Source organism: Hemitrygon akajei, chromosome 24 (genome assembly GCF_048418815.1).
Source record: "Hemitrygon akajei chromosome 24, sHemAka1.3, whole genome shotgun sequence".
NCBI lineage: Eukaryota > Metazoa > Chordata > Chondrichthyes > Myliobatiformes > Dasyatidae > Hemitrygon > Hemitrygon akajei.
The window spans coordinates 20,892,312-20,914,523 of record NC_133147.1 but is presented as its reverse complement, the minus strand read 5'-3'; the positions used below and the strand labels follow the sequence as shown (position 1 = coordinate 20,914,523).

Sequence of the window (22,212 nt, the reverse complement as noted above, 5' to 3'; positions counted from 1 at the left end):
TGGCTCTCAGACAACATCCATACACCATCAATCTGCAGGCCACGACACTCAGGGACTTGGGCAATGTTATTACTTTCGTAATATTATTTTTTGTAGCTATGTTTTTCTGTTATAATTATATGTGCTATGTGTGTCTTGTGCTACTGTTGGTTCTGTGCTTTGCACCTTGGTCCCAGAGGGACTCTTGTTTTGTTTGGCTGTAACCATGTGTATTGCTGAATGATAATTAAACTCCAACTTCTGTATTTTTAATGAAGATAGTAACTCATTTAAAATAAATTGTTTCAATTCAATCAAATTAATGAACAAAGGACTTTCAATAGGATATGGATTTCTATTCACATCACTATAGGACAGTTGTAAATCCAATATTAAAGATGGAATATTTGGCCATCCAAGAAATATAAATTGTAGGAACTGAAATGGGAATATTTTGGCAGAAAATTAAGACATATCATTCTACAAAAACAGTAAAATATTGCAACTGTTATTTTACAACAAAATTGTGTATTCAAATGTATCTTGCAACCAAATACTGTACAGTGCATTACATCCTTAACAAGGTGGGAGAGAGTCGCCAGTTTAACTTCCTTGAGCGTTATCAATACCTCCAATCACAAAATTCAGCTTTCAGGGTTTCTACAGTTCCGGCCTATTCCTTCTTTTTGGATTCTTTATGTTTCTTGTGCTTTTTGTGCTTCTTCTTGTGTGACTTCCGAGTCTTTTTTGAATGCCTGTGCATTTTCACATCTGCACGGCCCTGCTCACTGTCTGTGTCCGATGTCTCTGAAGAATGGGATTTGGAAGAAGCTGCCTTTCCCTTGTCCTTCTTCAGTTCCTTTTCTTTCTCCTGCAGGAGATCATACACTTATTTATGACAACACTGGTAAAATAGCAGCTATTTCCTTTCACAAATCTGGTTCAAAAGTAGCTACATTCTACACTTGTCATTTTTATTGTTATCCTCGATGTCTTAAGTTCTTCCAGACAAAAATAAGATCATAAGATATTGGAGCAGAATTAGGCCTGCTCCGCCATCTCATCATGGCTGATCCAATTTTCCTCTCAGTCCCAATCTGTCCCTGTGTCCCATCATGCCCTGAGCAATCAAGAATTTTTCAACTCCTGTCTTAAATAAACATAAAGACTTGGCCTCTACAGCTGTCTGTAGCAAAGAATTCCACAGATTCATCACTCTCTGGCTAAAGAAATTCCTCTTCATTTCTTTCCTAAAAGGACGCCCCTCTATTCTGAGGCTGTGTCCTCTGGTCTTAGACTCGCCACCATAGGAAACATCCTCTCCACATCTACTCTATCAAGGACTTTCACCATTCAATAGGTTTCAATGAGGTTACCCGTCATCCTTCTGAATTCTAGTGAATACAGGCCCAGAGACATCAAACATTCTTCATATGACAAGCCATTCAATCCTGGAATCATTTTCATGAGCAAACACGAGGAAATCTGCAGATGCTGGAAATTCAAACAACAACACAGAATGCCGGTGGAACACAGCAGGCCAGGCAGCATCTATAGGAGAAGCACTGTCGACGTTTCGGGCCGAGACCCTTCATCAGGACTAACCAAAAGGAAAGATAGTAAGAGGTTTGAAAGTAGTGGGGGAGGGGGAAATGCGAAATGATAGGAGAAGACCAGAGGGGGTGGGATGAAGCTAAGAGCTGGAAAGGTGATTGGTGAAAGTGATACAGAGCTGGAGAAGGGAAAGGATCATGGGACGGGAGGCCTCGAGAGAAAGAAAGGGGGGGAAGCACCAGAGGGAGATGGAGAACAGGCAAACAACTAAGAATGTCAGGGATGGGGTAAGAAGGGGAGGAAGGGCATTAACGGAAGTTAGAGAAGTCAATGTTCATGCCATCAGGTTGGAGGCTACCCAGCCGGTATATAAGGTATTGTTCCTCCAACCTGAGCTTGGATTCATTTTGACAATAGAGGAGGCCATGGATAGACATATCAGAATGGGAATGGGACGTGGAATTAAAATGTGTGGCCACTGGGAGATCCTACCTTTTCTGGCGGACCAAGCGTGGGTGTTCAGCGAAACGGTCTCCCAGTTTGTGTCGGGTCTCACCAATATATAAAAGGCCACACCGGGAGCACCAGACGCAATATACCACACCAGCCGACTCACAGGTGAAGTGTCGCCTGGAAGGACTGTCTGGGCCCTGAATGGTGGTGAGGGAGGAAGTGTAAAGGCAGGTGTAGCACTTGTTCTGCTTACAAGGATAAGTGCCAGGAGGGAGATCGGTGGGAAGGGATGGGGGGGATGAGTGAACAAGGGAGTCACTTAGGGAGCGATCCCTGCGGAAAGCAAAAAGAGGGGGGGAAGGAAAGATGTGCTTGGGATCCCATTGGAGGTGGCGGAAGTTACGGAGAATTATACGTTGGACCTGGAGGTTGGTGGGGTGGTAGGTGAGGACAAGAGGAACCCTATCCCGAGTGGGGTGGTGGGCGGATGGGGTGAGGGCAGATGTGCGGGAAATGGGAGAGATGCGTTTGACAGCAGAGTTGATGGTGGAAGAAGGGAAGCCCTTTTGTTTAAAAAAGGAAGACATCTCCTTCGTCCTGGAATGAAAAGCCTCATCCTGAGAGCAGATGCGACGGAGACGGAGGAATTGTGAGAAGGGGATAGCGTTTTTACAAGAGACAGGGTGGGAAGAGGAATAGTCCGGGTAGCTGTGAGAGTCCGTAGGCTTATAGTAGATATCAGTAGATAAGCCGTCTCCAGAGATGGAGACAGAAAGATCAAGAAAGGGGAGGGATGTGTCGGAAATGGACCAGGTAAATTTGAGGGCAGGGTGGAAGTTGGAGGCAAAGTTAATGAAGTCAACGAGCTCAGCATGCGTGCAGGAGGCAGCGCCAATGCAGTCGTCGATGTAGCGAAGGAAAAGAGGGGGATGGATACCCATATAGACTTGGAACATGGACTGTTCCACAAAGCCAACAAAAAGGCAGGCATAACTGGGACCCATACGGGTGCCCATGGCTACACCCTTGGTTTGGAGGAAGTGGGAGGAGCCAAAGGAGAAATTATTGAGAGTAAGAACTAATTCCGCTAGACGGAGGAACCTCCTTTGAACCCTCTTCAGTTTCTAAGATAACAGGCCCAAACCTGCTCACAATACTCCAGTGCTTTGTAAAGTCTCAAGATTACATCCTTGGTTTTATATTCTAGTCCTCTTTGAATGAACTCTAACATTGCATTTGCTTTCCTCACCACAGACTCAACCTGCAATTAACCTTTAGGGAATCCTGCACGTCTCAAATCCCTTTGTTCCTCAGATTTTTGTACTTTCTCTTCATTTAGAAAATAGTTAACTCTTTCATTTCTTCTACCAAAGTGCACAATCATACATTTCCAGACACTATATTCTATCTGCCACATCTTTACCCATTCTGCTAATCTGCCTGTCCTTCTGTAGCCTCCCTATTTCCTCAAATCTACCTGCCCCTCCACGTATCGTCATATCAAACTGGAAGAACATGGCAGCGCGATGGCAGCGCACGCGGCCACTCCGGGAATGAATATCTGTTATCTGTAAGTAGGGATTGTGCACAATCCTGATTTGATGGGGATGGACGTGAGAAGCACGGAGGAACATCTGGTGAAACTTCTGACATGCCTGTTTCACTGCCACTGCTACTGTGCAGTCAAGAAATCTCCGGAGAGGAAGGCCCCGAATCCTCGGCTTTGCCTGTTGCTTGGCGGCCGGGGCCGGGATCGAAGCGCTCAGCAGAGATGGTGCTCGGTGTCGGAGGGCTGGTCGGAGGCTCGAAGTTTGTCGGACGGACTCAGAGTCGGCTGTGGTCGGATGCTTCCAGAGGCTGCATCGGGAAGCTTTGCGGCGCTGGAGGTTCATGGCAGGAAGAGTTTTTCTTCCTTCTACCGTCTACGTGAGATGATGGGCTATCGAGGACTTTGAGACTTCCTTTTACTGTGTCCATGGTCTGCCCTTATCAAATTACAGCATTGCTTTGCACTGTTGTAACTATATGTTATAATTATGTGGGTTTTGTAATTTAGTCTTGGTCTGTCTTGTGTTTTTGTGATATCATACTGGAGGAACATTGTATCATTTCTCAATGCATGCATTACTAAATGACAATAATCGAGGACTTAATGTCCTCACAATCTAATCATCTGAAACGCTGCAACAAAGCCATCAATTCCATCATCCAAATAATTTACATATAACATAAAAAGGAACAATCCCAACACAGGCCTCTGTGGAACATCACTAGTCACTGGCAGCCAACCAGTGAAGGCTCCTTTTATTTCCACTCTTTGCCTCCTGCCAATCAGCCTCTGCATTAACCATGCTAGAAACGATCATGTACATGGACTCATAGCTTGTTAAGCAACCTCATGTGTGACACCTTGTCGAAGGCCTTCTGAAAATCCAAGCTACCAAGAAAATCATCAACCATTCCCCTTTGTCTATCCTGCTTGTTATTTCTTCAAAGAATTCCAACAGATTTGTCAGGTAAGAGTGTCCTTTGAGAAAACTATGCTGGCTACGGCCTCCAAGTACCCTGGATCCTTATCCTTATCCTTAATAATCAACTCCAACATCTTCCCAACAACCAAGGCCTATACGAGGAAATCTGCAGATGCTGGAAATTCAAACAACACACACAAAATGCTGGTGGAACACAGCAGGCCAGGCAGCATCTATAGGGAGAAGCACTGTCGACGTTTCGGGCTGAGACCCTTCATCAGGACGAAGGGTCCTGACGAAGTGTCTCGGCCCGAAACGTCGACAGTGCCTCTCCTTATAGATGCTGCCTGGCCTGCTGTGTTCCACCAGCATTTTGCGTGTGTTGACCAAGGCCTATAGTTTCCTTTCTTTTGTCTCTCTCCCTCCCTGAAGAGTGGAGTGACATTTGCAATTTTACAGTCTTCTGGAACCGTTCCAGAATCTAGTGATTCTTGAAGGATCATTACTAATGCCTCCACAATCTCTTCAGCCACCTCTTTCAGAACTCTGGGGTGTACACCATCTGGTTCAGGTGACTTATCTACCTTCAGACCTTAGTTTCCCAAGCATCTTGTCTTTTTATGGTAACTTCACACACTTCATGCCCCCGATACCTGGAACTTCCAGCATACTGCTAGTGTCTTCTACAGTGAAGACTGATGAAAAATACTGAATCAGTTCATCTGCCATTTCATTGTCCCCCATTACTACCTCTGCAGCATTGCTTTCCAGCGGTCCAATATCCACTCTCACCTCTTTTACACTTTATGTATCAAAAGAAACTTTTGGTTTCCTCTTTAATATTATAGACTAGCTTACTTTCATATTCCACCTTACCTTCTTAATTACTTTTTTAGTTGCCTTCGGTTGGTTTTTAAAAGCTTCCCAATCCTCTAACTTCCCACTAATTTTTGGTCTATTAACCTCTTCTTGCTCAATTCAAGAAATCAAGAATTGTGCACAATATTGCAAGTATCACAAACAGGAGAAATTCTGCAGATGCTGGGAATCCAAAGCCACACACTCAAAATATTGGAGGAACTCAGCAGGTCAGGCAGCATCTATGGAAGTGAATAAACAGTCAATGTTTCGGGCCAAGACCCTTCAATGGGACTGGAAAAGAAGGGGATAGATGACATAATAAAAAGGTGCATCAAGGGTCAGGAAGACAGCTACAAAGTGATAAGTGAAGCCTGGTGTGTAGGAAAGGTAAGGAGCCCTATGAGAAAGGAATCTGAAAGGAGAGGAGAGCGGACCATAGGTGAAAGGATAGGAGGCAGGGACCCATTGGGAGGTGATAAACAGTTAAGGTTAGTTCAGGGGCCAGAGTGCAGAATAGAAGAAGAGGGGATGGGGAGAATTATTTTTTTTTAAACCAAAAGGAGTAATTGATATTCATGCCACCCGGTTGCAGGCTACCCAGACAGAACATAAGGTGTTTTGTTCCATCCTGAGGGTGGCCTCATCATTGACACAGGACAACTTATTGGAATGGAAATGGGAATTGGAATTAAAATGTTCGGCCACCAGGAAGTTCTGCTTTCCTCTATCATGTCCTGTTTAAGTTTAGAGAAAGTAAGAAGTCGGACATTTGATACATCCTTTAAATTTGAAGAAATCTGGCGACCTTTCATTCAATATTTTCATATGATTTGATTTATTGATTTTTGTACTGACTCTCTTCCAGTTATTTATTCGAACTTTTGGATTTGATCAGAAAGTCTTTCTTTACTTGGTTTTACTCTCAGGATGGACTTTTTATCTTTTTCTTTTCCTTTTTGTTTTTGTTTGTAGAGAATAGTGGGGGAGTTTTCATATAAAAATTCAGAAAGTCTTTTTTTCTTTTTATGAATTGATAAGAGAATTATATTTTCCCTTATCATACATATCAGATTAATACTATGTATGATTTTGATAATGTTTATTTCACCTTCTGTATGTATTGTTATTGATAAATATATTTGAGATAATTCTCCTCTTGCTTGTATATACGCTCTTTTTAAATCAATAAAAAGACTGATAAAGAAAGGGAAGTTATGCTTTTGGTGGATGGAGTGGAGGTGTTCAACGAAGCGGTCTCCCAATTTACAATGGGTCTGGCCAACGCAGAGGAGGTCGCATCAGAAGCACCGGACACAATAGGTGACCCCAGCAGGTTTGCAGGTGAAGTGTTGCCTCAAATGGAAGGACTGTCTGGGGCCCTGAATGGAGGTGAGGGAGGAGGTGAATGGGCAGATGCACCACTTTGGTTGCTTACAGGGATAAGTGACAGGATTAGTGTACAGGGACGAATGGACAAGGGAATGACAGAGGGAGCGATCCCTGAAGAAAGCAGAGAGATGGGGGAAGGTAAAGATGTGTTTGGTGGCAGGATCCCTTTGGAGATGGTGTAAGTTATGGATAATGATGTGTTGGATGTGGAGTCTCATACGGCAGTAGGTGAGGACAAGAGGAACTGTATTACTGTTAAGGTAGTGGGAAGACTGGATGAGCACAGACGGTTCGGAAACTGAGGAGATGCGTGGAGGAAGGGAAACCCTGTTCTTTGAAGGAGGAGGACATCTGTGATGTCCTGAAAAGAAAATCCGCATCCTGGGAACAGATGTGGCAGAGACAGAGAAACTGGGAATAGGGATTAGCATTTTTACAGGAGATTGGATGGGATGTAGTATAGCCAAGATAACCATAGGAATCGGTAGGTTTATAATAGTTTGTCTCCAGAGATGGAGACAGAGAGATTGAGAAAGGGAAGGGAGGTGTTGGAAATGGACCAAGTGAATTTAAGGGCAGGGTAGAAGTTGGAGGCAAAGTTAATGAAATTGACGAGCTCATAGTGGGTGCATCAAGACAGTTGTCAATATAGCAGAAGAACATTCAGATCAATATTGAATTGTCTCTTTTTTACTAAACTATCTATTTATAACCTGGAATTACAGGGTGAGCTTCCAACTCTTAAGTAAGTAATTACCTTCTTTTTCTTCTTTGGAGGTGGACATTCAGATTGGCTGGAACAGTTGGCTAATTCCACTTCATCATCAGGAACCAGGCTATATTTAACGCCTCCTGGCTGCATGAAGCAATCTTTTGCAAAATGCCCTGGAAGGCAAAGGAAGATTGCTTACATTCTGCCTGAAACGGTGACTCATCCCTATTAATTGCCAATGACACAACCGGAGCACGATCATGTAGCGTGCGGTACTTGGGTGAAAGTAGATTTCCAGCGGCTCCAGTTCCCTCCCACATCCCAAAATTCTGCAGGTTAATTAATCACTGTAAACTGCCCTCTAGTGTTGGCAAAAAGTAGTGAATACACCCTACCCCAGAGGAAAAGCCTTACCCGCCATTGAGCACATCAGAAAACAGCATCCGTCAAGAACACCCACCATCCGGTCCATGCTCACTTCCCACTGCTGCCATTGGGAAGGAAGGACAGGAGTCTTAGGCCCCACACCATCAGGTTAGGAACAGTTATCACCCTTCAACCATCAGGCTCTTGAACCAAAGGAGATAACTTCACTTGCCCCATCAATGAAATTTTCCATGGATTCACTTTCAAGGACTCTTCATCTCATTCTCTATATAGTTACTGCTTATATATTATTATTTCACAGATTTATTGAGCATGCCCAGAACCCAATGAATCTCAGGGTTGTATATGGTAACATATATGTACTTTAATAATAAAATTTACTTTGAACTTTGCTGAGACAGGGGTTGATTCCAGCAATAATCAACCTCTCAAAGGACTTCATTACATTAGACGTGAGTGCCATTGGGCAATCGTCATTGAGGTACCTGACCCTCCTCTTCTTGGGCACTGGTGTGATCGTCACCCTTCTGAAGCAGGTGGGAAACTCTGACTGCAGCCATGAGAGAGGGAAGATGTCCTTGAACACGCCCGCCAGTTGGGTGGCACAGGTTTTCTGAGCCCCACCAGGTGCACCATCAGGGCCTGATACCTTGTGAGGATTCACCCTCTTGAAATACGTTCTGAAGTCAGCCTCCGAGACGGAGACCTCAGGGTCACTAGATTCTGTGCAGAATGCCTTTATAAGTATGCATAAGAAGTGTCAAGCTCAGCTGGTGGTGAAGCATCACAGCCATTCCTGATGTTAGGCTTCCCTTTCTAGGATGTAATGGCCTGCAAGCACTGTCAGACGTGACGCGCATCCAATTCCATCTTGAACCGCAATCGGAATGGTTTTAAAATAGCTTTCCATAGGTTGTACCTGGACTTCTTGTACAGCTCTGGATCATTGGTCTTTAATGCCACACACTCAACCACACAGGTCTTGATGAAGTTGGTGACAGCTGTGGCGTATTCATTCAGACTCGAAGATGAATCCCTGAATCCACCGACTCAAAGCAGGCAAACCAATTTCCAAATGAATCAAAGTGAGGTTAACTCCACCTGCATGTTCCACTCGTGTTCAGTCAGTGGACTCAAGCCGCCTTTTGTTTTGTACAAAATCAAGATGTGCTCACACTCATAGATGGTTAAGTCTCATAGAACTAAAATGTATGCCTGCTGGAAGACTGGTGACGCTTGCAGACTGCCACCGACGCATCTTCGCACTGTGTTGGTCAATGACGCAAATGAGGCATTGCACTACGTTTTGGTATCTGTATGACAAATAATATATTTATCTTTAAAATCTTTAAATTCATTTATCACTCTGGGGTTTTATATTTCAAAGTAATTTGCTTTTGGAAACACTGCCGGGGGTGGTGGTAGAGCTATTAGTGACTTTTAAGAGACTTAGATAGGCACATAGACCAACAAAAAATGGAAGGCTATGTGGGAGGGAAGTGTTACATCGATCTTAGAGAAGATTAAAGGATCAGCACAACACCATAGGCAATAGGGCCTGTTCTCTGCCACTATGTTCTACTGCAGGGGGTCACCAAACTTTTTTGCACCGCGGACTGGTATAATATTGACAATATTCTTGCGGACCGGCCAACCGGGGGGGGGGGGGGGGGGGGGGGGGGGTAGTTAAACATGACCGGAATACAGCGATACTCGAAGGAGGTTCCTTATGTCCAGTCTATTCCGCAATTTAGTTTACTTGGCTATCAGCACTTGCTTCTGTCCTGCTTGCTCACGTTTTCTCTGCTCAAAAAACTCAATGGATTTGTCTTTAAGTTCAGGGTGTTTGGACTCAGGGTACCGAAGCAGTTTTGAAGGTTTCATTGCCTCATTAGACAGCCTCCGGGCGGGAACTCCAGCTTACCGCCCGCCGGCTCACCAGACGCCTCGGCTAGGTGCGGCTGGTCGTGGGTGGGGTGAGAGGACAAAGTAAGGGCTGGAGGTCACAGTCTGGAGAGAGCAACCGATTGAGCGAGGAAGAGAGTGACAAGGCGCGCCCTGCCCCCCCCCCCCCCCCCCCCCCCCCGTAGGTAGGTAGGATCTATCAGCCGATAAAAGTTTGGCTCGAGGGATGACTTTCAGCAGATCACAGCGAGGTAGCTACTCTGCTACTTACGAATCCCTGAGCCCAAATTAGGTCGTCTGCGAATATTTTAGCATCAGGTTCCCCACGAACATTCAGAGTGCTAAACAGGTTTAGAGTCAGCACCCATCTGTCCATGCTCCAGGCCAGTAGCAATGTCACTTCCGCTGGCCACGTGAGGCTCCCAGTTACCCAAGGCCAACCAGTGATCCCTGGCGCTAGGGTATCATTGCGTTTCAGCAACTGATGACCTCGCAAGGTGTAGCTGACTCATATCGTTTCATATCACCAAATCATATCGTTTCCTCGCAGCCCAGTGGTTGGGGACCACTGTTCTACTGATCCCAAACTGAATTCTGCTAAAACTAACCAGAGTTATAATTTACCTGAATTCCTGACTTTTTTTCAAACAAACTCTTAATTGCAAATAAGATCAATGATGCAAGTACCTTTACATCCACATTTTTTGCAAACCGTGTTTAGGACCGCTTCAAGTGTTATCTTCTGTGTGGTAAAATCTTTGAACTTGCGTTTTCTCCTCTCGTCCTGGCTGTAAATAGTCAGAGTGGTGTTAAACTTAGCCACTTTCTGCCTTTCATCTAGAAATATTACAGGCAGTCCCCGGGTTACGAACGAGGTCTGTTCCTGAGTCCGTCTTTAAGTCAGATTTGTACGTAAGTCAGAACAAGTACATCCAGTATTTAGCATCAGTTAGTCAAACATTTGTCTTAGTATATATGTTACCTTTCTATGCATATAAAACACATAAGAAACGTATAATTCCAATAATTAAACCATTGCGTTGCTTAGTAATAATTGTAGCCTTCATTGGGGCAGGGCCTTTCACATTTTCCATTATTCTCATTTTATCCTTTATCCTTTAAAATTGTTCCGATCGTTGACCGACTGCAGCCTAACACTTTTCCAATGTCCGATGGCATTTCAGCTCTTTCCAAACGCTTTATTATTTCTACTTTATTTTCAATCGTGATCGCTTCCTGTTAACGGAACAGAAACACTGCAGGTCCGGAGTTCCGCCGGGTCCTAAGGACCACCGCACTGAATTCCCCGGGTCCTAAAGTCCACTGCACTGAGACAGGTCAAATGGGACAACTGGGGTCTGTGCTGGGTTTGGGTATTTGATCCTCCACAATATTCCATGTGGAAATTTAAACTGGAGTTGGCAGTGTTTTTTTTTTACGAGGTTGAGTTGTGAGCTTGACATCGACCCGGCGCTGCTTGGGAGGGGTCTGTCACTGAATCGAACTCGGGAACCTCCGTTCTCGAGCCCAGCACTGATCTCACTGTGCCACCAGCTGACCGGTAAAAGGGGTGGGGGGGTCAGGGTGAATCTTGCTAAAATATTTAAGCCAAATACAAAGTTACACACTCAACGCAGTGTCAACGGCAACAACTTAAAATGGCGGACAGCGTCACGATCCGACTTAAAATGGCGGACGGCATCGCGATCCAACGTAAAATGGTGGACGGCGTTCTCCTTCCTCGGTTCATAAGTACGAGTTGTTCGTTAAGTTGGACATTCATAACTCGGGGACTACCTGGTGCTACAATGTAGCATGGTATTTAGTTTCTTTTTGAATAAAACTAATTTCTTGTTTGGATTACAGAAAGCTGCAAAGCATTGTGTGGGAGAAGCACAACCGTAATTGCTATAATACTCAAAAAATATCCTGATCTCAACTTTGTGTTAAAATTGTTCTAATTTTCAAAGCATATTTAATAAACCAACAGAAACACGTACTCAAGAGCCACGTTATTGGGATCGAGGTCCTTCCCAGTTCCTTGATTGACAGACTTCATTGACAGAGAAAGCTTGACTTTGCCGTCCTTCTCCTAAAAATACAAGTTTTACAGTCATACAACAATAGAAATTTGATGTTGATTACTGGCAGCAAATGCATAATTTAGTAACAGATCGACAGCAATGGTGTGCATTTAGTGAAAGCAATCAATAACAACTCTCCATACTAAGGTTGATTAAAAAATGTTCACTGCAACATTATGAGAATACCTTGCAGAGTTGAATCTCAAAATTCATGTTCACATAAATCTTAAAGGTGATGGTATACTTTGTCAACCACCATAGATGATGCCATGAATCTCAGAGCACGAAAGTGCATATACACCCATCTACATCAATCCCTTCTTCCAGCACTTGGCCCATAGCCTATTTTGCTTTGGTGATTCAGTGCTTATCTGAATTATTCTGAAATGCAGTCAGCGGCTCTGCCAGCACCACTCTCTCAGATTGTGCGTTCCAAATACTCACCTCTTTGGATGGAAGAAGATTCTTCTCAGGTTCCCTTTAAATCTCTGACCCATGCCCTTAGCCTGCCCACTAGCTTTACGCACCTCGGATATGGGGAAATGTTTCTTGCAGTTTACCCCTCATAATTCAGTACCTCAAACATGTTCACCACAGACTAGATGGGCCGAAGGGCCCATTTTTGTGATACAGTTTCCTATGACTTTCTGTCCCCTCTTAAAACTTCCTCCAGGGTAAACAGACCTGGCCTCTTCCATCTCTCCTCATAAGTAAACTGCTCCATCTCAGGAAACGTCCCGATGAATCTCCTCTGCCTGCTCTTCAGTGTAATCCTGGTTGCCTCATTATAGGAAAGGTGTAGAAGCTTTAGAGAAGATGCAAAGGAGGTTTACTAGGTTGTTGCATGGATTAGAGAGCACGTTTTATTAGGATGAGCAAGTTAGGGCTTTTCTCTTTGGAGCAAAGAAGGATGAGAGGTGACTATATAGAGGTGTATAAGATGCCAGAAGGCATAGGTGGAGTGGACAGCCAGGGCAGAAATGCCAGATACACTGCAGCATAATTTTAAGGCGACACACACAAAATGTTGGAGGAACTCAGAAGAAGAGTCGACATTTCAGGCCGAGACCCTTCTTCAGGACTCAGTCTGAAATGGTCTCGGGCCGAAACATCAACTGTTCATTAGTTCCACCAGCGTTTCATGCGTGGCGCTTTGGAATTCCAGCATCTGCAGAAATTCTTGTGTTTAAAATTTAAGGTGATTGGTTGGAAGTATAGGGGTGGATGTCAGAGATAGTCTTTTTTATTTTACAAAGAGTGTGGTGAGTGTGTGGAATGAGCTGCCAGGGGTGGTGATAGAGGCTGACACATTAGGGACATCTAAGAGACCATTAGATAGGCAAAATCGATTTTTTTAAAAAGGAGTTCTATGTGGGATGGAAGGATTTGATTGATCTTAGAGTATGTCAGGTCATGGATGCTGATGTGGTGAGGACCTACTAGTACCTGGGGGTGCATCTAGATGACAGACGTGAGTGGAGCACCGACACAGAGGCTGTGTACAAGGAGGGCCAGAGTCGCCTCTACTTCCTGAGGAGATTGAGGTCCTTTGGAGTATGCAGGCCTCTCCTTCACATGTTCTACCATAGTCTGTTGTCACCAGAACAATCTTCTATGCAGTGGTGTGCCGGGGCAATGGCATCAACACGGGTGATGCCAACAGGCTCAATAAACCGATTACAAAGTCTGGCTCTGTTATAAGAGTCAGACTGGACACACCGGAGGCTGCGATAAAACAAAGGACCCTATGGAAAATCCTGTCAATTCTGGACAATGTTTCTCACCCTCTGCATGCCACCTTGGCTGAACAGAGGAGCACTTTCAGTGATAGACTAAGATAACCACACTGCTCCAAAGAGCGCTGTATGAGACCATTCTTACCCTTGGCCATTAGGCTCTATAATGAGTCAACCTGTAGTTGGGAAAGTTAATACCCCTCCTGTTAAAACAACACACACAAAATGCTGGTGGAACACAGCAGGCCAGGCAGCATGTATAAGGAGAAGTCCTTATAGATGCTGCCTGGCCTGCTGTGTTCCACCAGCAGTTTGTGTGTGTTGTTTGAATTTCCAGCATCTGCAGATTTCCTCGTGTATACCCCTCCTGTTAGCCTGTTTGAGGTAACTTATTTTTTAATCTTTCTTACTTTTCTTCTAATACTTGTATATCTATGCCCTTGTAATGCTACTGTGACACTGTAATTTTCATTTGGGATCAATAATCTATCTATCGGTCTATTTGTAATTGAAGGTGATTGACTTGAATGTTAACTTTGCTCTTCTCACCATAGATGCTACATGATTTGCTGAGAGTTTACAATATTTTTATTTTGTTAACAATAATATTGCTGATGCTGAAGATCTGAAATAAATATGAAAAATTATATGTTCAGCTGTAATTGAAGGTTATTAACTTGCATTTCTCTCCATAGATGCTGCATAATTTGCTGAGAGTGAGAAATCAGAATATTTTATTTTGGTAACTAATTGTTGTGTACAAGGCACATAGGGAAAATCTACCCCTTATAATGAAGGCTCATTGACCTGTGTATGTTAACTCATAATTCTCTGCCCGCAGATGCTGCCCAAGCTGTAGAACGTCCTGCACAGGTTATCAGGATAAAGGAGTTGGGGGCGGAGTAGGAAAGATGAAGCAAGACGTTCCTGTACCTCCTTCCCAATTACTTTAACCCAGACTTTCTCTCCAACATCAACAATCTCTGATGGGTTATCCACCCGACTTGCTGACATCTGCGACTTGTGGACGAGACCTGCGAAAACAAAGCAAGCTTTGAGTACATTGTAACACACACACACAAAAGGCCGGAAGAACTCAGCAGGCCAGGAAAGGGATAAAGCGTCAACGTTTCGGATCGAGACCCTTCATCACGAGTGTGGCGCATGGCCAAGTGGTTAAGGTGTTGGACTAGCGACCTGAAGGTCGTGAGTTCGAGCCCCAGCCGAGGCAGCGTGTTGTGTCCTTGAACAAGGCACTTAACCACATGTTGCTCCAGTCCACCAGGCTGAAAATGGGTACCGGCAAAATGCTGGGGGTTAATCTCGCAATAGACTGGTGTCCTAACCAGGGGGAGTCTCGTACTCTCAGTCACTTCATGCCACGGAAACCGTCATAAGCACCAGGACAGGCTTCAACTTTAACCTTCATCAGAACTGGAAACCAAAAGGGAAACAGCCAGAATAAGAAGGCAGGGGCAGAGGAAGGAGCACAAGCTAAAAAGCCAGGTGAGGGGAAAGGTGGGGGGGGGATGTAATGGATGTGATAGGCGGTAAATGGCCGAAGGTGAAGGGATCTGATAGGAGAGGGGAGTGGACCACAGGATAAAAGAGGAGGGACATCAGAGGGAGGTGGTAAGTAGGTGCGGAGAAAAGAAGGGGCAAGAGTGAAGCCAGATGGGGAATAGAAAAAGAGGGAATGGGTGAGATGGGGAGAGAGAAATTACCAGAAGTTAGAGAAATTGATGTTCATGCTCTATTTGTGATTCCCACAATCAGTGCCGATTATCCAATGCAGAAACCCATGACGTCCTGTTTTGATCCAACACTTCCAAAGGAGGGTCTCATTCCGAAACGTCGACATTTATGCATTTCCATAGATGCTGCATGATCTGCTGAGCTCCTCCAGCATTTTGTGTGTGATTTCCTTTCTTATTTGAGTTACATTTTTGCGTCCATCTTAAATTTGAAAAATATTTAACTGATAGAATATTACATTAGTAGGATTACTTAATTTGACAATCGTCACAGCACAGGATTATATTCATTCAGTGAGAGGAAATGGTTGCGTGTCATAACAAGTGTGCAGTTTGTTAAGGATGTGATTTCAAGGTACATGGAGACACATGATAGTCATGGGGGATTTCAATATGTAGGTAGATTGGGAAAATCAGGTTGGTGCTGGATTCCAAGAGGGGGAGTTTCCAGAATGCCTACGAGATGGCTTTTTAAGGCAGCTCATGTTCAGCCCACTAGGGGATCAGCTATTTTGGATTGGGTGTTGTGCAATGAACCAGAAATGATCACAGAACTTAAGGTAAAGGAACACTCAGGGAGAAGTGATCATAATATGATCAAATTCACCCTGAAATTTGAGGAGAAGCTGAAGTCAGATGGATCAGAATTACAATGGAGTAAAGGGAATTACAGAGGCATGAGGGAGGAGCTGGCCAGTATTGTTTGGAAAAGAACACTGCCAGGGATGACGACAGAGCAGCAATGACTGGAATTTCTGGGAGCAATTCCAGAGGCACAGGATACATACATCCCAAAGAGGAAGAAGTATTCCAAAGGTAAGATGATACAACCACGGCTAACAAGAAAAGTCAAAGCCAACATTAAAGCCAAAGAGAGAGCACATAATAAAGCAAAAATTAGTGGGAATTAAGAGGCTTGGGAAGCTTTTAAACACCTACAGAAGGCAACTAAAAAGTCATTAAGGTAAAGATGGAATACAAAAGTAAGCTAGCCAATAACATTAAAGAGGATACCAAAAGTTTTTTCAGATACATAAAGTACAAAGAAGAAGCGAGAATAGATACTGACAGCTGGAAAACAATGCTGGGGAGGTAGTAATGGGGGACAAACAAATGGTGAACAAACCATATAAGTATTTTGCATCAGTCTTCACTGTGGAAGACACAAGCAGTATGGTAGAAGTTCCAGGTGTCGGGGCTCATGAAGTGTGTGAAGTTACCAGAACTAGAGAGAAGGTTCTTGGGAAACTGAAAGGTCTGAAGGTAGATAAGTCACCTGGACCTGATGGTGGACGCCCCAGAGTCCTGAATGAGGTGGCTGAAGAGATTGTGGAGACATTAGTAACGATCATTCAAGAATCAGGTTGATGTTGTGTGCTTGGATTTTCAGAAGGCCTCTGACAAGTTGCCACACATTAAACTGCTTAACAAGGTGCAAGCCCACAGTACTACAGGAAAAATTCTAGCGTGGATAAATCAGTGGCTGATTGGCAGGAGACAAAGAGTGGGAATAAAGGGAGCTTTTTCCTGGTTGGCTGCCAGCGACTAGTGGTGTTCCACAAGGGTCTGTGTTGGGACCGATTATTTTTATGTTATACGTCAATGATTTGGATGATGGAATTGATGGCCTTGTTGCAAAGTTTGCGGATGGTATGAAGATAGGTGGCGGGGCAGGTAGTTTTGAGAAAGTAGAGGGGCTACAAGAAGAGTTAGACAAATTAGGAAATGGGCAAAGAACTGGCAATGGAATACAATGTCAGGAACTGTATGGTCATGCACTTTGTTAGAAGAAATGAAAGGGTTGACTATTTTCTAAATGGAGAAAAAGTACAAAAATCTGAGGTGCAAACAGATTGTGCAGTATTCTCTAAAGATTAATCTGCAGGTTGAGCCTGTGGTGAGGAAGGCAAATGTGATGTTTGCATTCATTTCAAGAGGACCAGAATACAAAAACAAGGATGTAATGTTGAGTCTTTATAGAGCACTGGTGAGGCCTCACTTGGAGTATTGAGAGGAATTTTGGCCCCTTATCTTAGAAATGATATACTGAAACTGGAAAGGATTCAAAGCAGGTTCACAACAATGATTACAGGATTAAATGACTTGTCATATGAAAATCGTTTGATGGCTCTGGGCCTGTATTCACTGGAGTTTAGAAGAATGAAGGGTGACCTAACTGAAACCTATTGAATGGTGAAAGGCCTTGATAGATTGGATGGGGAGAGGATGTTTCCTATGGCGGGAGGATCTACGACCGAATAGAAGGGTGTCATTTTAGAATGAAAATGAGGAGGAATTTCTTTAGCCAGAGAGTGCTGAATCTGTGGAATTTATTGCCACAGGCAGCTGTGGAGGCCAAGTCACGTACGCTTAAGGCAGAGGTTGATCGATTCTTGATTTGGTCAGGGCATGAAGGAATACGGGGTGGGGGGGGGAGGGAGGCAGGAGATTGGGGCAGAGAGGAAAATTGAATCAGCTCTGATGAAATGGTAGAGCAGACTCGATGGGCCAAATGGTCTAATTCTGCTCCTATATCTTATGGTCTAATGATACACAAAACAGTAACAGGATGATATACCTTGCCGTTTGCAACCAGGAATTTTAATAAATGCTCCATATTCTGTTACAGATGCAACCTAAAAAGAAATGCATTTTTATTTTATGTTATTTTATTCTGTACTTTATTATTAGCTAATATTGTTATTAATTATTATTTTTAAATGTTGCTGCTGTAACAAAATAATTTCCCACTCGGGATCAATAAAGTACTTATTATTATTATATAGTGATTAACAATTGAAGGAAATCTGTGTGCATTTAAACCAATAACAGACGTACCTCGCCCTGGGAGACTGAGTACATCTCAGGCATGTCCTCCATCTTTTTGCAGTAGGAAGAAAGTGGAAGTTCCTACAGGATTCAGCTATGAAATACACATTTGCCAGGAATACTTTGTTTTTCGCATTTTCCCCCCCCAAGAGGCTCTAGATGCAGAAAATCAAATGCAATTAATAAAAAAAAAAATTGTGCTCTGAATATGACAGAATGCTGCAAAGTTACACCAACCCATTTATGAGGAGATAGGTTTTCACTCATTCTCAACGGAAATCAAATACTCCCTAAACTAATACTTAAAATTTGTGTCCCAGGGCACGTGTTTCAACTTCAAACTCAATTATGAAGTATTCTTCATAAATTAGTCAGACATTTCTGAATGTAAGTAAAATCTATGGGATTCAAAATTTTAAGCACATTCTGAGCTGTACATCAGAGTGAAAATTGAATTTAGACTTTCATTATTGGCACAGAATCACTGGAGGTTTTGCAAAAGCCACAGCAATTAAATATGTGCAGAACAAATAAACCTACAATCTGAATGTATCACAATTACTTTTGTTTTCATAGAAAACATAAACGTGGTGCAGTAGGATACTCGGCCCGTCAAATCTATTGCATATCTCAGAGCAAAATCACATTTTCCCATCCATTCATTTCCCTGTAACCTATTCTATCTCATCTGCCCAGAACTCCACCTGTTTCACATCTAATTCACTAAGGATGGTGTCTGGTAACTTACGGTAACCACTTAATTCCTAGTCAGTGACTCATAGAGCATAGAACAGTACAGCACTGGAACAGGCCCTTTAGCCCACAAAGTTGTGTCAAACTTAAATTAGTAATTGCATGGCAAACTAAACTAATCCCTTCTGCCTACACAACGTCCACATATCTCCATCTCCCTCATATTCAGAATCACAATCAGGTTTGAGATCACCGGCTGATGTTGTGAAATTTGTCGTCTTTGTGGCAGCAGTTCAGTACAATGGGGGAAAAAAACGTGAATTATTGGAGGGAGGGGAGGGGGATTAAACAGTTAAATAAGTAGTGCAAATTTTTTTTTAAAAACATAGAAAGTAATGAGGTAGTGTTCACAGGTTCAATGTCCAGTAAGGAATCTGATGGCAGAGGGGAAGAAGCTGTTCCTGAATGGTTGAGTGTGAGCCTCCTCCCCAGTGGTAACAATGAGAACAAGGCATGTCCTGGGTGATGAGGGTCCTCAATGACGAACACTGCCTTTTTGAGACATCGCTCCTTGAAGATGTCCTGGATACTACAGAGGTCAATGCCCATGATGGACCTAAGTTCACAACTTTCCAGACAGTGATGCAGCCAGTTGGAAAGCTCTCTGCGGTACATTGTGGAAATTTTCGAGTGTCTTTTGTGACATACCAAATCTCTTCAAACTCCACATGAAATATAGCCACTGTTGTGCCTTCTTTGTAGCTGCATCGATATGTTTGACCCTGGATGGATCCTCAGAAATAGTGACACCCAGGAACTTGAAATTGCTCACTCTTTCCACTTCTGATCCTTTTCACGTGCCCATCCAAACATCTCTTTAAAGGCTCCAATTTATATTCTATCACCTGCCCATCTAGCACATTCTGGGCACCCACCTCTCTCTATGTAAAAGAAAACTTGGCCCCACATCTCGTTTCAACTTAACCCCTCTCACCTTAAATGTAGACCCTCTGAATTGTTGTTATTCTTAATAAATCAAATGGGTCAGCCATTTTATATCTTTTAAATATCAATATTTTGAAGAATAAAAGAACTGCATATGATGGAAGCTTGCGTGCCTCAATGACCTGGAGAGCTATGTTGGCTGGAGTCAGGGCTTCATGCTTTGGCTCTTGGTAAGGTCACCCATGCCAAACTGATCTAAGGGTAGAGGACAGACTAAGAGTGGTCCACCGGTCCTGCAGGTTCCAGGGTTCAGCTCAGGTCTAACAACCCTGACTGTTAAAACAAAATTGTTATGGAAACAACAATGAAGAATCCTTCTACATCTGAGTGTGATAGTATTCCTGAATCTCCACCTAGGACTTACATGATTGACTGCAGTGAAAACCGAAAGGAAGCTACTGAATGATGAAGGAAGCCGTGAACATTGCCAGAGATGGAGGACCTTCATTGCTACCCTAAATGCCAGCGGGGTAATAGGGCAGTAAAAAAAAACTCAACAGGTTAAGCCAAGTTTCGTGAAATAAGAAACAAAGATAATGTTCCCAGTCAATGGCCTTCTATCAGTAATGAAGTAGTAGAGAATAGTAATGTGACAATAACTGGATATTTTAGAAATACTGACCCAGACTTTCAGATTACCTTCCCTACTCTTCATTCTTTTACATTTCTTCAGGGTACAGGCAGCTATGAGTTTAAGCGAGTCATTCAGCTGAGAGTCCTGCACTTTGGAACATGCCAGGACTTCACAATATGGTCTTGTCCAAAAAAAAAGGCCTCCAACAGTGCAGAACACCCCCAGTGTTCAAAGGTTCATTTTAATATCACAGAATGTATACAGCATGCAACCTGTAATTCTTACTCTTCACAGACATCCATGAAACAAGCAACCCCACAGAATGAATGACAGGAACATCAAAGCCCCGATGACCCCCCCCCCCCACCCTTCTCACAGAACCTAAATTGTTTCAGAATTTAAGTTTGAAACCTCCTGATTCAGAGATGAGAGTGCTGGCCATTAAGCTACAACTCATGATACTCTTTACATTTAAGCTCATACTTCTTAGTTGCCTTGTTCTCACTTTTCATGTTGATTTTTCTATATTTTTGACAATACAGTTACATCACCACTTGTCATTTTGATAACCCAGTAATATTGCATTTGTCTCATATCGTAAGATAAGTGTTGGGAATCTTCTTCTGGAGGCCATCTAACTGCCTAACAATGCTGGGCAAGTTATTCTGCTATTTAATCCCCCCTCCCCAACAGCAAAGTGTATACACTTCAATTACAGAATTTGCTATTGGAACAAGAATAAATAAAATTTGCTGATGGCAGTACTATTCTTGGTAGAATCTCAGACTGCACCAAGGAGGGGTACAGGAATGAAATAGAGCTGTCGGCTGAGCTCTATTTCAATAACAACTTCACACTCAATGTCAGCAAGACCAAGAAATTTATGACGCGCTTCAGGACGGGGAACTTGGGAGAACACACAACAGTCTTCACCGAGGGGTCAGTGGTGGGAAGAGTGAGCTGTTTCACGTTCCTGAGCGTTATCATCTCGGAGGGTCCCCCCAGGCCCGACGCATTGTGCAATCACGAAGAACGCATGCCAGCAGCTCTACTTCATTAGGAGTCTGTAGAGTTTTGGTATGTCACCAAAGACTCTTGTGAAATTTTACAGGTGGACAGTGGAGAACATTCTGGCTGGTGGCATCACAGCTTGTTATACAACCAGCGGGCTGAGGAGGGTTGACTTGGCCAGTTCCATCGCAGGCAGTCCTCACACCATCAAGGACACTTTCAGAAGGTGCCGCGTCAAGAAGGCGGCATTCATCATCAAAGACCCTCACCATGCACTCTTCTCTTTGGAAGAGAGGTAAAGGAGTACGAAGACCCACATTCAATGTTTTAGAAACAGTTTCTTCCCCTCTGCCCTCAGATGCCCCTGCAAGGAGCATGAATCTATTAACACTACCCCATTATTTGTCTTCTGTACTAGTTTATTTAAATGTATAATTTATAATACTTTTATGTCTTGCACTGTACTGCTGCCGCAAAACAAATCTCATAACAAATGTCAGCTCTGAACCCGGAAACAAGCTGGAAACACAGCCTAAAGTACAACAACCACCCTTTACTGATAATAGCCATTACAATATAAAACCGAACTTAAAATAACACAGACAATTAATTAACAACGAACAAAAGTCACCATTCATCCAGTCACCACCATCTTGCAACCTCTGCCATCAGAACCAATAGTAAAGACTCTTACTCAATCCGGACACATCGGATAGAAGATTGGCAGCGAGATTAGACCAATCAACGCACAAGTCCAACTGTAAACCCGCCTACTATCTATGATTGACATTGAAGATAGCCTGTGGAGATAGAGA

At 43.4% G+C, this 22,212-nt stretch overlaps 1 protein-coding gene across 3 annotated transcripts; it reads right to left on the bottom strand.

The window, feature by feature from the left end:
- Positions 1–268: 268 nt before the first annotated feature.
- On the bottom strand, positions 269–22,097 carry zcchc17 (zinc finger, CCHC domain containing 17). Of its 3 annotated transcripts, XM_073028510.1 has the most exons (8): positions 22,029–22,097; positions 18,124–18,269; positions 17,864–17,921; positions 14,465–14,565; positions 11,712–11,803; positions 10,399–10,499; positions 7,465–7,592; positions 269–850 (listed from the first exon to the last, which is right to left on the bottom strand). In XM_073028510.1, exons 2-8 carry the CDS (start codon positions 18,163–18,165, stop codon positions 653–655), a joined length of 720 nt encoding a protein of 239 aa, XP_072884611.1. In that variant the 5' UTR covers positions 18,166–18,269; positions 22,029–22,097; the 3' UTR covers positions 269–652. The 3 variants fall into 3 exon arrangements, with proteins under 3 accessions (XP_072884611.1, XP_072884612.1, XP_072884613.1); XM_073028511.1 differs by lacking the exon at positions 18,124–18,269 and having other exon boundaries at positions 22,029–22,073; XM_073028512.1 differs by lacking the exons at positions 17,864–17,921; positions 22,029–22,097.
- Positions 22,098–22,212: the final 115 nt, after the last annotated feature.